This window comes from Schistocerca cancellata, chromosome 10 (assembly GCF_023864275.1).
Source record: "Schistocerca cancellata isolate TAMUIC-IGC-003103 chromosome 10, iqSchCanc2.1, whole genome shotgun sequence".
NCBI lineage: Eukaryota > Metazoa > Arthropoda > Insecta > Orthoptera > Acrididae > Schistocerca > Schistocerca cancellata.
Genome location: NC_064635.1, coordinates 158,967,517 through 158,987,161, shown reverse-complemented (window position 1 = coordinate 158,987,161; position 19,645 = coordinate 158,967,517). Strand labels below are relative to the sequence as shown.

The 19,645-nt window shown below is 41.4% G+C and overlaps 1 protein-coding gene across 3 annotated transcripts in view; it reads right to left on the bottom strand.

Moving 5' to 3' along the window:
- The window catches only part of LOC126106433 (esterase FE4-like), a 146,831-nt gene that overhangs the window by 65,946 nt on the left and 61,240 nt on the right, over window positions 1-19,645 (bottom strand). For all 3 annotated transcript variants that reach the window (XM_049912714.1, XM_049912713.1, XM_049912715.1), the window contains exon 5: window positions 2,996-3,195. In XM_049912714.1, coding sequence (XP_049768671.1) covers window positions 2,996-3,195 — 200 coding nt within the window. The remainder of the gene's footprint in view (window positions 1-2,995; window positions 3,196-19,645) is intronic.

Here is a 19,645-nt window from a genome sequence, read left to right as displayed (position 1 = left end):
GTTTTGGGTACCGCCATGAAGACATTTCTTCAACAAGTTTTCATTTGCGAAGTTCCTGAACATAGGTTTGATGGCTTCCATCACAGCAGTCGGAAGAGAATTTCTGTGATGATATTCTTCACCACTATCAATGATTCACTGGAGTAACATTTCTTGTAGCCCCCTTAAGTGTGAATCTGTTGCCCTGGTGACATTTTTCGCCGTTCAAGCAACGAATTCTAGGCATCTTGTGCGATAATATGGCAAAAACGAATACAAAACGACACAGCCAAATGAAAATCGTTTCGAAATTCACAACACCACACTGCAAGCCTTTCAAAACAGAGAACAGACAAACTCAGCGATCAAAACGATGCCGCTACGGTCGCAGATTCGAATCCTGCCTCGGTCATGGATGTGCGTGATGTCCTTAGGTTAGTTAGGTTTAATTAGTTCTAAGTTCTAGGGGACTGATGACCACAGATGTTAAGTCCCATAGTGCTCAGAGCCAAAACGATGCACGTCGATAGCAGCAGAGAAAATATCGATATCAATAGGATTTTGTTTCACGTAAGGCAATCTCTGACGCAAATATAAACATTCGATTACTACAGAGCGAAATAGGCTTACGTGTGAAGAAAGAATGCTGTGCAAAGGGGTGTGGGCGTTGCATCTTGGTACATTTAATACCAAATAACGTGCTTTATAATGTGTCAAATATATATGTTTTATACATGAAACTTTTCAAGGAAGATGTGAGCTACAAGATTGACGTATTTTTGAAAAATCGAATTTTTTTTTAATTGTTGACGTCCTACCGAAGAGGGTTCGATGAGCAAAAGCTACATTTCTTCGGTTTTCGGGAACCAAACGAAGAACTCGCTTGGCGACACCGTCTGTCGCAGGCTGCTTGAATGTGCGCACGTGACGACATAATTGGCTAACTTCAATGGTAAATATCTCCCAAACGGAGCAACGTATCGATTTTTTTCTTAACAATAGTGTGGTGTCACCGCCAGACACCACACGTGCTAGGTGGTAGCCTTTAAACCGGCCGCGGTCCGTTAGTATACGTCGGACCCGCGTGTCGCCACTATCAGTGATTGCAGACCAAGCGCCGGCACACGGCAGGTCTAGAGAGACTTCCTAGCACTCGCCCCAGTTGTACAGCCGACTTTGCTAGCGATGGTTCACTGTCTACATACGCTCTCATTTGCCGAGACGATAGTTAGCATAGCCTTCAGCTACGTCATTTGCTACGACCTAGCAAGGCGCCATTATCAATTGCTATTTATCTTGTGATGCATGTACCGTCAGACCGATGTTCACCAATTATGGATTAAAGTTAAGTATTCCAGAAGCTACGTACTTTTTTACTAGACTCAACTCCTTTAACTGTTCCAGACCTCACGCCAGCCTGCGTGAGCTTAAACGCGTGCCTTTCGGCTACCTCCTAGTGGCTTGGCTGTCTTGCCAAGTCACAACAAATAGTTCCTCAGTACAGCCGCCCCTGCAACACCTTCTGCTTTCCTGACAAACTAACTGTTTTGCGTACACGTGTCCACACTTCAGTACCTGAAATGTTGCCCAGGGGAGAAAAATACCTTAAAAACTTGCTTGTGCCATACATACTAGGAGTTTATAATCAACCTAAAGACAATCTATTCTTGATAGCTATAATTATTAGTCTCCAAATGAATTACATTTGCAATAATTTTATGACTGAGGAAGCACAATATTAATGAAGCTGATAATGCTATAAAAAGTCGAAATCCAATAACGCAGACCCTTTCATGACCTGAATAAAGAGACAGGTTTTGCGACAAACCGAGCTACAGCATTACGAATGATATTTCTCTAAGGTTAGCAAACGTTGCAGCAACCTGCCCATACTGTAACCTGCTAACTATTGCGCAATCCTCAACTGAGGCAGAATGGAAAGCACTCCGTGTTCAGGCTACAAGTGGCCAATCGAGGCCATCAGACTGCCGTGTCATCCTCAGCCGAGGATGCAGATAAGAGGGGCGTGTGGTCAGCACCCCGCTCTCCCGGTGGTTTTCTTTGTCCGGAGCCGCTACTATTCGGTCGAGTAGCTCCTCAGTTGGCATCACGAGGCTGAGTGCACCCAAATAGGCGAGGTGCAAAACCGCAGCACCATTTGGCAGAGTCTAGCCACAGGCATACAGCACTTGAGTGTCAAAGCAGAAGTTTCATAGTGTTGTGTACATAGTTCCACGTAGTTAGCGCGTACACAACTTTCCCACTAGAGCGCGCCCCACTAAGCACAACAGCGCAGGCGCAGCGCTCGTCCATCTCCGCACTACGAGTTGGCGCTGTCTTAGAGACGGACCAAATTCTGATTCCGCCGATCCGCGTATTAATACGTAACGCAGCCAATGAGATTGCTGCTAATGTAGAACTTTTTCTCCTCGCAGATCACACTCGCGCAGTGATACCTGATTGCACGAGGTATTACGACGAGTGTACAGATCTTCGATTAGTAAGTCTGCATTAGTCTGTATTTGTCTGCGCCAGTCTCTACCAGTCTATAGTCAAGTTTCAGTCTGCGCCTAATAAGATTACCATATTCCTGTACATAGCCATGAAGATAAATGAATAGACACTTTGTCAAGTATCAGAGATATGTGAGAATAAGATTAACGTACCAACCCAAAGGAACTTCAGATTGTCGATTGTAAACAGCATCCAGAATCAAGTTACGTAATGTCTATGCATTTTATTATTTTAATAAATGTGTGTGAAAATTAATCTAGTTCTGTTTAAAGTTGGTCACCATCAATCTGCTACTCTAAGCGTTCCAGTGGCATTTCTATCGCCATGATAAGACCACGAGACATATTGCTGACACTTGCCTATTTCGTTAGAGCGACAAGTCAAATAATCTGATGGTGTGTGTACCGAAGGTCTTACAGTACGCATGCCACACTTAGAAAGTGTCGCAAACACAGCAGGGCGCTACTAGTGGGTAGAGACGCGGGTGCAGTTGGTGACTCACGTCCTCAGTGCGTCCAAACATGGCGTTCTCGACGAGTTGCTGCACCGGCTGTTGCCTCAGGAAGTCCACCAGCTGCTGCGGGTCGTCTGTCTTGAGGCCCAGGTGTGCACCCAGGGTGAAGGAGCGAGCCCGCATGCGGTCGGAGCACACGCCGTCTCCCAGAACCACGCCACTGTGCGCTATGGCTCTGTGAAATAGGCCTGAAAAGGGCATAGCAAAACATTACAACATTTCTCGATACCTAGTGGAGACGTAGAAAAATACCACTCATAAACATTGATGAAACTTGTACTTCAACGGGCTGATTTCAGTCCTGGAAAGAGCAGTACAAGCCAAAGTCTTGTAAGGTACACTTAGCGGAATACCAAAATTAATTTAGCAGCGGAGTTGCTCTGATTGATCTGCTTGCAGCTTATGTCACGTATTATGACACAATCTCAGTGGACAGGTTCTACAGTAATTTCGAAAATTACCATTTGGTTCAAGTTATTCAGTCAGTTCTTGAGAACAGAAGATCTATATATGTTGCTGTAATGAAAAAAGAAATGTAGGTGGAGAAGTCAACACAATGGCTACCATCAGGGAAGTGTATTTTCAGCAATTTTACTTGATTTTTACGCAAATGAGTAACGAATTTTCTGTAAAGTGAAGCGTTTCCCCTACACAGATAGTCTTGCTCTTGCTGCACAGAATGAAAATTTTGAACTTGATGAAGAGCAACTAGCAGGCGCCTTGTCTACCATGTAACGTATTACAAACAAAATACGAGAGCAAATCCTTTAAAAACACAGGTATGTGCTTGTCATTTAACAACTAGACAGGAAAGACAAAGACTCGAAATATATGCTGAAAATCAGCAGGTGGAATACACAGCGACTTCTAAATGCCTAGGAGCATTCCTTGACCGGTCTTACACCTACAAAACAACTGCATTGAAACTGCTAATAAAACGGCACTGAGGAACAACATTTCCAAAAAGCTTGCTTGCAGTTAGTGGGAGCAAATACAGCAGACCACACAACCCTAGTCTGGTCTAGACCTGTCCATGTGGAAATGTGGATATCATCCTGAATGAAACATGCTTTTTAACAACTGCCTCTATGAAGGGTACACCCGTGGATAAACTAGAGAGCAGTTGGTTTCTCTGGTCCAAGTATATGATGATAAACAATAGAATTCATAGAAATGTTCAAATAAAACTTTGATGAAAAACATGTTATTTACTGTGCACAGAGGAAGTGTCTAGTAAGACTAAAATCCAGAAGAAGATTCATGAACGATATGGACAGAATTTCTCTAACTGTACTCAACATAAGATACTGGTCAACTGATGCCCAACTCAGGTGAGAAACTTTGTGGACCTTCAATAATCTACGAACAGGTGTTGCAATAGTAAGGTTAACACCACTGACGTTACAAGATGGAAGTGACATTTTCTAGATTGTGGTGAGGTGAAGTAAATGGCAAAGTATTCTGTCCTGTCAGTCCCTTTAAGTGGGCATTCCAATATCTATGGCTAATAAACAGTGCTACTACTGACATTGCCTGATTTCAGGTTGAAAAATGTAGAAGACATGGCCCTAAACCGACCTGAACAGGAAAAACTGAAAGTAAAGTAATTAGTAAAAGGGCAGCCCAACTCTGGCAGTTGAATTCAAATGTCAACCAGTAGTAGGACAGAGGGTATTCTAGGCTGACTCATTGTATTTTGTACCCCGAGGCAGTATCGATACGCAGTATGCATTGATTGTGTCACAATTGCGAGTTAAACATAACCTTCAGTGTCGTAAGTATTCAGGGTGTTCTAAAACAGATGTTTCTCACACGCTTAACGCATATCTATTCTTATGAATGGTCACAGGTTTTGTTGACTAATGGGAGAGCATCACAGAATGACGAAAAACCTTAATTGGTAGACAGTTCAACATAGTTGCCAACTCCCCTACTGATGCCTACTTACACAGTGTTAAGTGGAATATCTAGTAACATTCCAGAGACATCTATGCATCGCTCACACAGTGACTGCAGAGGCAGGGTTAGGCTGACTGTAGCATAAAGAGTGGCATTTCAGCAATCATACTTCTAATGTTCTGTATGCGAACGGAATGGGTATAAACTGTAATACATGGTACAACGGAAAACACTGTCTGCTCAGCAATTTACAGTAGTATGGAAAGTACACATATAGATGTACACTGGTGACTAAAATTAAAGCAACAAACGGATATTATGCTAGGTTGCATTTATTTTACCACAAAACAGTACAAGCAGATCACAGTAAAGTAGAAACAACGTAAAAAAAAATACAGAAGATAAACAGCTGCAACTTGCATAACGATAGACCAAAATGTTCTTCGTTCTTTGAAGCTTAACTGATTTGCACAGACATACTGACAACTGGTTAATGGGCTGACTATGGGGTGCGACCACCTTTGGCAGCGATACAGGCCTTACAGCGTTGGGACATGCTGTATGAAGTAGACCATTATCGTTCATCAATACCTGGGCCCACAGGACCCTGCAACAACTGCATGTTACATCCAAGATCTTATTACGATACTGGACAGCAGTTAAGCCTTGTGGATTCACCCATGCAATTAAATGAGGAGGTTTTCGATTGCTCATCGTAATCCCTGACGACAACTCCTCGATCGATCTGTTTCCACAATTTGGATTCTGAGATCGTGTTCCACGTTCCCTCCAGATGCAAATGCGTCGAGAATCACTCTCCAGATCAAATCGGGAATCATCTGTGAAAAGAACACTGGCCCACTGTTCAACTGTCCAGGTGGCATGTTGAGGAATGTAGCAGGTCGCCGACAGTATAAGCCATCTGCTGACACCTTCTGTACATCGATTGTCTCGATACAACACGTCCAGTGGATGCTGTGAGGTCAGATGCCAGTCGCAGTGCAGAACTAAGACGGTAATGTCGCGGCCTTACAGCCTAGTAAGGGTTCTCTCTTTCTGATATCACATATGTTCCGCCCTACCCTGGTCGTTGGGATACTGATTCATTCACCATGAATTGTCTCCACATCCAAGAAACGACAGAACGATTCACATTAAGCCATTAGGCTACATCTGTTTGCAACTGTCCTGCTTCCTATCTTTCTATGGTCCTCTACTGGTTGACATCATCCCTGTGCCATACTGCACCATCTGTGACTACGTACTGCTCGGCAAATACTACCCCATTTGATAGGTGCACTGACATCATCATTGGAGTAGTTATCTGTTGCCCGGAATGTCATATTCCGTGCAGAACGCAACAGTACGGACATCTGTTGGCATTTTGTACGATTACATCGCGAATTAGACGCAGAACAGGGTAATAGCGGTTTGTTGCTCTAATTTTGGACACCAGTGTAGATAGCACCCACCAAAACTAGAAAATAAGTCTTGTAAACAAAAGTGTAGAAGCAAATATTTATTGATTAGGTCGAGAACAGTCAGTATTCATTTCTCGCACACCTAACAACACTTAAAGTTGTCACTTACATCAGCCATTCTGCGCGTCTGTGTTGGCATCAAAACAAGAGCAGGGCTTCCGTGGAAAGTAAATGACGTAAATAGTCAAACATAGTTATATTTTTTCCTCGCAGTATTCTCCCATCATTTGGCCAACTATGTTTCTCGACAATGACATGTATCATATGAGACACGACACCCTCAACACTAACCCAGCTGGTCTGAGAATGTTTTTCCACACAAGCGACGTATCATCTGGCGTCCCGCCCTCCAGACGTAAGTTCCCTTTCCTCAGCCTCTTGGTCAGACGCTTAAAAATACATCGAAACCTAGTGATTGTGTAAAAGGCTTGTTCTCTCTTTCAAAATAGGCGACACGTAGGCGTTCACCTGTATTACAGATTAAATTTCTGTATCTTATTCTAGAAGAATCAGTTTATTTCAATTTAAGACTATTCCTCGAGTTCTTTAAAAGATTATAGCGAAATCAGAAATAATAAGACCTACTGCATTGTTCTGATTTAACAGAAATGTGCTACCTCTTAATCTAAGCGGATATAATAAAAATATAAGATTTCTGTTGTTTTTGGGGTTCCATACATCAGTTATTAAAAACGGAACCTTTATACTATCACTTTGTTGTTTGTCTCTCTGTTTGTCTGTCTGTCCAACTGTTATGAAACCTTTTTATTCAAGAACTGGTAGATATATCGAGTGCATATTTATGCCACATGCTAGGGTAGGGACCCTTTGTAGTGCAAACAATTTAACCTAGGAAGTCAATATAATCAAAATATACAGAAATTTATGTGACATATTTTGCTACTCGCAAAACTCGTCATCAAAACCTCCTGTTGACCTAGAATGACCATACACTACCGGAAAAAATTAGTACACCTGGAAAGGCGAGGTCGATTTTAATCCAACGATGGCATAGGAGACCTGGGGGATAGTATGTGTAATGATAATGGTTTCAACGTCGTTGGCCAGCAGATAGTGTGGTGGCAATTAAGTAGGTGACCATGCCACGTAGTCGCACTCGTCTTGCTGCAGCCAACTAAGCGAGCCTGAAAGGAGTCAAACTGTGGCCCTCCGAGTGACGAGAATTTCCATACAAGCTGTACGTGCCTCGTCAGTTGTGCGACGATGTTGGTATCAGTGAACTTTCTCACAGCCATAGACCAAGTTTTGGACGTCCACGCACCACAGACGCCCAACAGGATCGTACAGTTACCATAGCAGAGATAAGAGGGTTTGTGAGCCCAGATGTGACAACACGAACTGTTGTGAACTGGTTATTAGCATACCTCTAGCCCATCTTCCACTCACACCACTGTATCGATGTGCATGGCTTGACTGGTGCCAGCAGAGAACCAATTGGAATGACGCGCCGTGGTCTTCGGCGATGAAAGCAGATTCTGCCTGGACGCAAATGATGGTTGTTGCGTGTACAACATAGACCTTGTGAGCCTTATCTCATACAGACGCATTGGCTGCACCCCAGGCCTTATGGTCCGGGGTGCGATAAGCTAAAGCTCTTGTTGACGTTAACTGTTTCTGGAGAGGACGCTAACCAGACGTTGGTTCGTGCACAATGCTGTTATACCAGTTCATTTTCCGTTCTTGCAACAGAAACATGATGTGTAGTTCCAGCAGGATAACGCCTGCCCACACACTATCGGCGAAACTCGAAACGCGCAGCAACTTCCCTGGCCAACACTATCTCTGGAGTTGTCTCTAGTCGAGCACATATCGGATATGATGAGAAGTGCCTTGAGTGACTCGTCAGCCAACAAATCTTAGGGAACTACATGGTCAGGTCGAGCTGGAATGGCATAACGTATCCCAGGACAGTTTTCACCATCAACTGAATGCCAGAGTCAGCGCCTGCATTGCCGTTGGAGACTACACTACGCACTAGTAAGGGTGTTCCAGAATGGGTCTTTACCTGGTACCCCAGGACTGCTTGTGCTGTTGGCATGTAAATGTAATCATTTCATGTATCCCACATCAGGAATTGAAACAGTAAATCTCAAGTGCATCTGAAATCTCTAAAACGGTGTATTAATTTTTCTCCAGCAGTGGATGTGGCAAGAAGCAAGTTGTGGCAGTATAATAATTCCCAGATTTGTTAATTTGTAATTGTATCACAAATAAAGAGCTACTTTTGCGTCATTTGTTTTAAGTTGGGCTGTCAGTCCCTTTATTAAAATCCCTTTTTCTCAGGAATAGGTAGACATATCAGATTGTTACAAAATAAAGACGTTGCACAATAAAGGATTATATGAAAGTTACATGACTATTAACAGTGCAAAAGCGACTGTCACAACTCAGACTTAATATTAAATGGTAGTGCTGTTAAATTTATACTTGGCTTCCATCGCCAGGATAAACATAACAAATTTATTTCAGTACAATTATATATGGTTTTCAGTGCCAATTACTGATTCTGTAACTGCAGTCATACTACATGTGGAATCGTCCAGAGGCCACAGCGCCGCACAAAATTCGGCAACCTGAATCGGTACCACAGACATTAAGGGCTTGCTGCAGTCCACAACAACGAATGGGAGACAGCAGCGCCCTCACGCTGAGGTCAATATAGAGTCGAGTAGGCAGGAGCTCTGTCCCCGCTCGTGACGTCCGCTACAGCAACCATCGAGTACGACAGTGAGCGTTCTTAAAGTTTCTGAAGCAATGCACTTTTGCAATTGTTACATTTTGTCCTGCAAGAGAACAGTTTGCTTACAAGTAGAACAAGTGAGGCTTTGCTAGTCAGTGACAGTTGCATATTATGCAACAATCCTGTGTCACAATGAAGCAAATCTTTTAATCATTTATGTAATAAAGTGAACTAAACTAATATTTCACGCGTACTACGTTGATGAGCCTTTTCCCCTAGGAGCCAAAGAACCCAACATTATGGCCAGATGAAACAGTCCATCATGTCACAATACCACACGTGGCTCCCTGTCCAGAATTCGTTATAGTAAAAACTTCTGACTAAACTGCACACGCAGTCTTAAGGACATTGCTATGACCAGTGTCTGTATAACCACAGAATTGACTACCATTATTAAGAGCGTTTGACTGAGTGAGGTGGCGCAGTGGTTAGCACACTGGACTTGCATTCGGAAGGACGACGGTTCAATCCCGCGTCCGGCCATCCCGATTTAGGTTTTCCGTGATTTCCCTAAATCGCTCCAGGCAAATGCCGGGATGGTTCCTTTGAAAGGGCACGGCCGACTTCCTTCCCCATCCTTCCCTAATCCTATGAGACCGATAACCTCGCTGTTTGGTCTCTTCACCCAACCAACCAACCAACCAAGAGCGTTTGTTTAGGGTTTCGATATGCAAAAACCGTCGCAGCATTCGCCTTACACAATTTTCGGATATTACGGGATCCTAAATCTGCATACTGGCCAGCATTTTGACCAAATGTCCTCTTGACTACGAGCCCATTCTTCCAGCTGCCAAATACTGTGAAAGGTGAGATGGAACAAATTTTATTTTTAATTATGTTGATAGCAAATGAGAAAAGACTTTCAGGCACGTTTTATGACCTCACTTTGTAAAGCATAAACAGTATTTACACAACTTTAGAAGAAAAGGGTGATATTTTAGGCACTAGAAGGACTTACATGCCTACAAGCAACATACTATACCTATTTTTAAATAAATAAGCACCTCATTACATTTAGAAAACTCCATTTACCGGAAAAAGTTATAAAATCCTTTTTTTCTAAGTCTTCATTGCCCTGTCTGGTTTACGTAAGCAAAAAGGGGCCACCGGGGTCGTACAGGGTGACACACTGGAGACGGACGGTTTTGAACTGCGTAGTGCTGAGGGCTCGGTGGTGGGAGGTGGTCGTGGTGGGGATAGTTCTGATCCACACAAGACGCCATTTCATCTACTCAGTCACTACGGAGCAGTGAGACTTGCAACATCGAGTGTTTGTCTATGACAGTTTCATAAAAGTGGTGAGTCTATTATTGTTACGCAGCGATTGTTTCATGCGCGGTTTAATGTCGGTCGACATGGAGCTGTTCCGAGCCGTAACACGATCCTCAGATGGGTGGAAAACTTCGGATCAACTGGAAATATACTGGCCCGAGACGCAGAGTAACGAGACCAGAAAATGTTGAAAGAGTAAGGCAAGCGGCAGTCAGAAGCCCAGGACGGTTAGCTAGACGTCATGCTAGTGAGTTACGAATCAATCGAGAATTGGTTACACGAATTTTGCATAAATAATTAAAATTCCATCCCTACAAAATGCTCATTGTCCAAAAATTTAAGGAAACTGATTTTGCTGTACGAGAAGACTTCGCTTACAGAATGCAGGTGATTTTGGGATCGAATGAAAATGAAGTTTTATTGATGAGCGAAGAAGCTCATTTTCATTTAAACGGGACCGTGAATAAGCAAGACCTACGTTACTGGGCTCCAGAGCATCCACACCTTATCCACCAGCGTCCTCTACACTCAGAAAAAGTAACAGACTGGTGTGCTCTTGGCTATGTTGGCATTATTGGACTTTATTTGTTTGAAGAGAACGGAGCCACATTTACTGTTAATTCGGTTCGTTACATTATTCGTATGCTTGAAACATTCTCGAAACCAGAACTAAGAAGACGACGAATTCCCTTAAAACGCGTTTGATTCCAGCAGGATGGGGCAACATGGCACACCGCATACACTTCAATGACAGTTCTTAGGCGCATGATTCCTGACCGGATTATCTCACGTTTTGGCAATGTTCCTTGGCCTCCCACGTCTCCCAACTTGTCAGTATGTGACTTTTTTCTGTGGGGTACCTTAAGAACTATGTCTATAACCACAAACCACGAAATTTGAACGAGTTGAAGAACGCAATCATTCAAGAAATTGCTGCCATCCCTGCAGAGATTTTAGTCCGTGCGATGGAGGATTTTGTGAAGAGACTTGAGTCCTGCATTCTAAATGATGGACATCACCTTGACGACATTATTTTTCACAAATAACTTTGTTAACTAAAATGGCAAATAATGAGCTTTGATTTTGTGCAAATAAACATGCATTGACTTTAAAGTTGACTGAATATTATTTCATTAAAAACCGTCCTTCTCCCGTGTGTCACCCTTTACAAAGGATGGTTCTGCACTCCACACTACACTTACAGTTCCCAGAAACTTCCCAGCCCGCTATCTATATTAGTGACTGAGGAAGAACACAGGATCAGATGATTTCAGGAATCTTCCTGGAAAATTTACCTTGAAGCCAGGATCTACTGTAACTCAGACAGTGTAGTGAAGAAACCGTCAGCCACAAGTAACCAGTGACCCTCTGGACAGGCATTACGGCCATGAGGCGAAGGATACCAAGTCTTTAGAAATGTAGAAGCTACCAGGATGGCAGGTTCAAATATGACAGCCTGTTAAAAAAGCAAACAATACATAGAAGGTAACAAATTCCGTTAAACTAGTACAAACAGAGTAAAACCCGAAAAAAATCGAGTTGAAACTGATATCAGTTCGCTGTTTGTCAACATTTTAGCTGTATGCCATATACAGGGTGGTCCATTGATAGTGACCGGGCCAAATATCTCACGAAATAAGGGTCAAACGAGAAAACTACAAAGAACGAAACTTGTCTAACTTGAAGGGTGAAACCAGATAACGCTATGGTTGGCCCACTAGATGGTGCTACCATAGGTCAAACGGGTATCAACTGCGTTTTTTAAAATAGACAAACCCCATTCTTTATTACATTTTCTTGTAGTACGTAAAGAAATATGAATGTTTTACTTGTACCACTTTTTTCGCTTTGTGATAGATGGCGCTGTAATAGTCACAAACGTATAAGTACGTGGTATCACGTAACATTCCGCCAGTGCGGACGGTATTTGCTTCGTGATATATTACCCGTGTTAAAATGGACCGTTTACCAATTGCGGAAAAGGTCGATATCGTGTTGATGTTGACTGTTGTGATCAAAATCCCCAACAGGCGTGTGTTATGTATGCTGCTCGTTATCCTGGACGACATCATCCAAGTGTCCGGACCGTTCGCCGGGTAGTTACGTTATTTAAGGAAACAGGAAGTGTTCAGCCACATGTGAAACGTCAACCACGACCTGCCACAAATGATGATGCCCAAGTAGGTTTTTTAGCTGCTGTGACACTGTAAGTAGGCTGTTTATGTTTTCTTATTGGCAACATTACGTAGCGCTCTGTACGAAAATCACTGGCTGTGCTGTGTGCAGTCTGTGGCTAGTTTGCATTGTTGTCTGCCATTGTAGTGTTGGGCAGCGGCAGCTGGATGTGAACAGCGCGTAGCGTTGCGCAGTTAGAGGTGAGCCGTCAGCAGTGGTGGATGTGTGGAAGGACATGGCGGAGTTTTGAAATTACATATATTATGACTTTTGATGATATTAAGGTAAATACATTGTTTGTTCTCTATTAAAATCTTTCATTTGCTAACTATGCCTATCAGTAGTTAGTGCCTTCCGTAGTTTGAATCTTTTACTTAGCTGGTAGTAGTGGCGCTCGCTGTATTGCAGTAGTTCGAGTAACGAAGATGTTTGTGAGGTAAGTGATTTGTGAAACGTATAGGTTAATGTTAGTCAGGGCCATTCCTTTGTAGGGATTTCTGAAAGTCAGATTGCGTTGCGCTAAAAATATTGTGTGTCAGTTTAAGCACAGTCGTGTACAATTGTTGAAAGGGGACGTTTCATATGTCGACCCTTAGCTGAGGATACCTCACTGGAATCTTCTGATTTTTTCTTGTAGTTTGTGTATTTAGTGTAGCTTTTGTTTATTGCTAGCGCGCAATTATAGAGAGAATTTCCTTGGTAGTTGTGGTTTTTCATTGTTGTACAGTAAAACAGTTGTGGCATGCATGTAGATTTGCACCAAGTATTTCGTAGCTGCAATTAACTAGATATTATTTTCAGTGCTATGTTAATGTGTTCCCCTATTTTTGCTCTTCAAATTGTGTTTTTCTGTGTTATCGTGTGAAATATTGTGACAATAATGGCGTGTGAAAAACGTAATACTAGGCTCCAAAGTAAACTGAGAAATGACAGTGAAGACGAAAGCAGTGTGTTAGCGCCACCGAGTAATGAATTAACTAATGTTCAAAGTAGTAATTTGGTAATTGTACATAGGGAAATGGAGTGGGCTGCAAACAGTGGTGTAGACAGTGAAACAATTAGTGAACAGGGAAGCATTATCGATCGATCGGTCGGCAACAGCTTGCCTCAGGAATCCGAAATGACAGGACACAATCTTGCAAATATTGTAGATTCAGGTTTTGCGTCCTCACCCTTTTCTCAAATAAGTCAAGACACATTTTCTGCTTTTCAAACTGCGAATATTGCCGGTTCAAATGCATTGCCGAGTAGCACTGAGGAACATGTTTCAGACACCAGTGCATTGTTATTACAATTAATGCAACAAATGGGACAAAAGCTTCAAAAGTTAGACACAATGGAACAAAATCTTCAAAAGTTGGACATAATGGAACAAAATCTTCAAAAGTTAGACATAATGGAACAAAATCTTCAAAAGTTAGACACAATGGAACAACACCAGAGACAAACACAGCAACAGTTAGACACAATGGAACAAAATCTTCGGAAGTTAGACACCACACTTGAACAAACATGTGAAGATTTAACTACTGAGTTACATAACATTGAATCGAAATGTCAAAAAGTCTGTAATGATGTAAAAACACAAATTTGTGAGCATTTTCAACCTATTTTTTCGCGGCATGAAAATGCATTACAGAATCACGAAGCAGCCATAAAAGAACTGCAAACCATTGTTCATGAAAATCATGAGACCTTGTGGGCTAAAATTGACTCAGTTGCATCTACCGATTCGGTTACGCAACTTGCAAAAACTCAGGAAAACTTAAAGGACACAGTAGATTCGTTTTCATCACAAATGGACACTCTGAAACTTGGTTCAGAAAAACACACTGAGGAAATGTGTTCACTATCGGAGAAAGTAGCCGAACTTTCGGATCAGGTCACTAACTTATCTGCAAAGGTAGATGATGATCTGAATGACACAAGACCTGTAGCCATCACTGACACAGAAGAGTATGAACAAATTAAGAAATTCAAACAAAATCAGAATCAAATTAATACGCAATACAAAAGAGAAATGCGGGAAGTACAAGATCAATTGGCACAAGTAATACAAAAATTTCATATTTCAGAGGACACTCGCACTCCAACACGGGAAGAGGAACTTAGAAATACGGAAAAGCCACAAAATAATAACACAGGGCATTTCAAAAATTATGAAAGAAATTGGCAAGGTGCACCGAATTTTGAGATGGAACCGCCGACACGACGTAACAATGACCGATATGCTACTCGCCGACACGATGATTTTGACTATAAGTTGTTCATTACTACACGTAAATTCAAAACGTTTAAGAATTCTGCCAACGACATTCATCCACAAGTGTGGCTCCATCAATTCTCTCATTGTTTTCCTCCCAACTGGTCATTGGAGCACAGGTTAGAACTTATGTGTGGCTACTTAGAGAATGAACCAGCTGTAAGAATGCAATCGGTCATTCACGATTGCCACAGTGAAAAAGAATTTTACCATTCCTTCCTCTCAGCATATTGGTCTCAAGCCACACAAGACCGAGTAAAACATGGCATCATAATGATGAAACATTTCGAACAATCTGAATTTTCCAATCTTGTGAAATATTTTGAAGACATGTTGCACAAGAATCAGTACCTGTCAAACCCATACAGCCCCTCACAACTCATCCGCATTTGCTTAATCAAATTACCTGAACATTTACGGCATATTATTTTGGCAGGACGTTGCAAAGACGACATTGAAGCTTTTCAGGGGCTCTTACAAGAACTGGAAATTGACACTGACAACCGAGGAACGCGAAAACAGGAGCACAACAATTACAGGTCACATCCATCACATTTCCGCGATGACAGAAATAATAACTGGACGCAACAAGGCTATTCTCACAACACAAATCGTGGCCAAAACAGACACCACCCGTATGACAACCGTTGGCAGAGTAGTAATAATTACAGGGAAAGATCACCTCTCTGTGGTAATGACTATCACAGAGACAATCAGAGAAACAGACAATATGGGAACCAAAACAATTATTATTACGGGAGACAGAATAACTTAAGACGCAACACTTCAGTGCGCAGTTACGATTCAGGGAGAAATTCTCCACCACTTAACCGACAAGAAAGAAGCTACAGGAACTACCGACATGACGACAGACGATGTGATCGTAATGACAGACCTGAATTGCATCAGAACTGGCGGGATTTAAACGTGGCAGGGCCCTCTCGGCAAAGTGAATTTGTAGAAGTTAGGTCTCCAAACCCCAATAACGATGTGCGCCAACAAAGAGACAATAGGCAATGACTCATTCCGCTGGAAGCCACAAAACGTACATATGACACTAACGACACAGCTGCCGTAGCTAGTAATTACGTAAAAATGGAAGACATTAGGGACATCTTACTCCAGGAACACGACGTAAAACACAACAACATTGCATATCCTGTGATTCACATTACAGTAAATGACGTAAAATTTATGGAGTACTTGACTCTGGCAGTCCCATTTCAGTAATTAGTGGAACAGCTTTTAGCAAATGCAACAAATCGAACGATCGCCCCACACTTCCGTTACGTAAGATTAAATTACAAGGTGCAATCTTTGGAAAAAGTGTAGATGTACGCCAACAAACCAATTTAGAATTCTTTTGCCAAAGCCACAGTTTCTCTATGAACTTTCTTATTGTTCCATTATTGTCGACGGAAATTATATTGGGAGTAGACTTTTTGAATGAATACAAAGCAATCTTAAACTTTCACGATGCTGAAATAAGTTTAGAGAAAAAAGGTAAGTCAATAGCTCTGAAATTTGAAGATTGGCTCTCAAACCATGATGAGGAAATTAATCGGCTTTACCTTCTGTTAGACAACAGTTCGGAATTTTCTACAGAACTAGACACTAACAATCATTCTGCAAGTACTGACAGGGATGATATCGATGGCATATTTGAAACTAATGAGTTAATTCAGAATAAAATTCAAACAATTGAGAATTGTAATGACACTGATAGGCAGGACCTTTTTGAGATTTTACAAGCACATTCCACAGTTTTTACTCACAAAACAGGAACAATCAAGGGATTTCAATACCAATTTCGTGTTCGCGAGCATACTAAATTTTGCGTTAGACCATACGTAATTCCAGCACATTATAGGGACCATGTTAGAACAGAAATTCAATCTATGCTTGACGAGGGCATTATTGAGGCTGCAGTAAGCTCATACAACAATCCATTACATGTTGTTGAGAAGAAAAATGGGTCGATCAGACTTGTCTTAGATTCGAGACAAATTAATACTATCATCATTCCTGAAACAGATAGGCCGCAAACGATGGAAGAACTTCTTCAAAATTTTAATGGCATAAAAGTGTTGTCTTCTATTAATCTCAGATCCAGCTTTTATCAGATCGAACTTCATCCAGAATGTAGAAAATATACAGCTTTCCTTTGTTTCGGCGTTTGTTATCAGTTTCGGAAACTTCCTTTTGGTTTGAACATTTCTTCAGCAGCATTCATTCGCGGGCTAAATTCCATATTACCTGAGTTCTTAAAACGTCACATCACCTTATATGTGGACGATATTCTGATAGCAGAAGCCTCATGGGAACAACACAATCGCATCCTCAACAGTTTGTTACGTATTTTTGCAGAATCTGGAATTACAGTTAACTTGGAAAAGTCTGAATTCGGTAGCTCAAAGGTGAGGTTTTTGGGACATATTATTTCTTCTGAAGGCATTCAGCCGGATCCTGAAAAGTTAGAAGCAATCAGAGCCATTCCAGTTCCATCCACAAAAAGACAAGTCCGCAGTTTTCTAGGTCTCATAAATTTTTACCGTCGTTTTCTGAATATGCCAATTCTAGTTACACCAAAACTTCGTCCTCTCACTGGAAAAAATACTATTTGGAACTGGGACGAAAAAGCACAGTTGGAATTCAATTCTTTGAAAGAAGCGTTACTTCACGCGCCAATACTAGCTCATCCAGATCTGTCACAAGATTTCTGCCTTAGCACGGATTCTTCTAAAGTTGGTCTTGGTGCCCATTTATTTCAAGAAGCCATAGAAAATGACATTACTGTTCAGAAAACCATTGCTTTTGCTAGCCGAGTGCTAACAAAATCTGAAAAAAATTATTCCGTTACTGAATTAGAAGCTTTAGCTATCGTTTGGGCATTTAACAAATTCCGTTTCTTTCTTTCTGGTAAGCACGTAAAAGTATACAGTGATCATCGTGCATTACAATTTCTTATGTCTTCAAAATTAAATCATGACAGGTTAAAACGTTGGGCATTGTTTCTGCAAGAATTCCGCTTCACAATAGTCTACATTCCCAGCAAGGAGAACATTGTTGCGGACGCGCTGTCACGCGCACCGGCTGGGTTTGAGAAAAGTAACACAGAAGGCAATCTCGAGAAAAATTTCAGTATTCTTTACATTCAGAAAGTCGCCTTTGAAAACTTCATCAACACATCTTTAAAGGACATCGCTCATGAATAAGATAAAGATCCCTATTGGAAAGACATCAAGAGCAAATGGCATGACAAGACACACACACAGATTCGGCATTATTATCTGGTTAGAAACAACATACTGTTCAAACACTGCACTGTTGATGACAAGCTATGGGTACTTTGCGTTCCTGACGATTTTGTTAATAAGCTCATTTGGTACATACATTTCAGCTATGCACATTTTGGCCCACGAAAATGTTATCATATTCTTCGAACGACTTGTTATTTTAACAATATGGAAAAGCGAATTCGAAGACTCTTGTCTATTTGTAAACTTTGTCAAAAGGCGAAACCATCTACTATCTCCCATCGTGCTCCGCTGTTTCCTATCATTCCTTCTAAATTAAAAGAATTTGCTGCTGTTGATCTCTTGGGACCGCTTGTCAGAACATCTAATGGATTTGCGTATGTTCTAGTCGCTGTTGAACTTACTTCAAAATTTGTTTCTTTCACTCCATTACGTAAAGCCATTGGACGGTCTGTATCCAACGCCTTTGTTAAAAATTTCTTACGTGAAGTTGGCCACGTTGCTAAAGTCATTTCAAATAACGGACCGCAATTCAGATCTGCTGTTTGGTCACGCATGCTTCGCAATCATAAAATCAAACCTGTTTTTATTTCATTGTACTCACCACATTGTAACCCGTCTGAACGGATTATGAAAGAAATCAATAAGCTTTGCAGACTTTATTGTCACAGAAAGCATCAGCATTGGGACAGATATTTACACTTATTTCAAAATGTGCTGAATGAAATACCTCATGATTCCACTGCTTTACCACCTACTCTTGTACTGAAGAATGAAGAACCACCGAATAGAATCAGAGAGCTTGTACCTTTCCCGAATACACGTAAACTTCGACACAAAGACATAATTCATTTGGCTCTTAAAAATATAAAATCTGCAGCAGACAAAAGGAGAAAACTACACGGTAAAGCAAATGCAAAGAAATTATATATTGGTCAGAAAGTTCTCATTAAAGCTCATTCATTGTCACATAAGAAGAAACACTTGAGTCACAAATTCTTTCTAGTTTACAATGGACCTTACAGAATCCGAAGTATACCACATGATAATTGCGTTGAAGTTGAAACTCTGCATACTAGGAAGAGTAAAGGTTTACACCACATTTCACATGTAAAACCGTTTATTGAAAAATAATCTGCTTTTAACTTTGTCTTTGCCATAAAACGTTTCGCATCACATTTCTAGTATGCATTGTCACACTTAGAAACTGTTATCATGCAACTATGTTTTGAAGTTAACTATCCAGTCTAGAACCTAGGGTACATATTTAGACTGTAATTCCCACTGCATTGTGATAGTGAACAGAGGACACAGTGTTACTGTGTGTGTACATTCTTGCTTGTTAGTTGCATGATTACGTAACGACTATCAGGCTCACATACTTAGGACACATACTGGTACTGCTAATGAGATTCTAATGCAACATTTTGGTTTACTTGAAAATACATTCTGGATTTAAAGTACTTTCTGTGAGATACCAGATGACACAGTGGTTAGTTTATGTGACAGCTACACGATTTTATCACGACA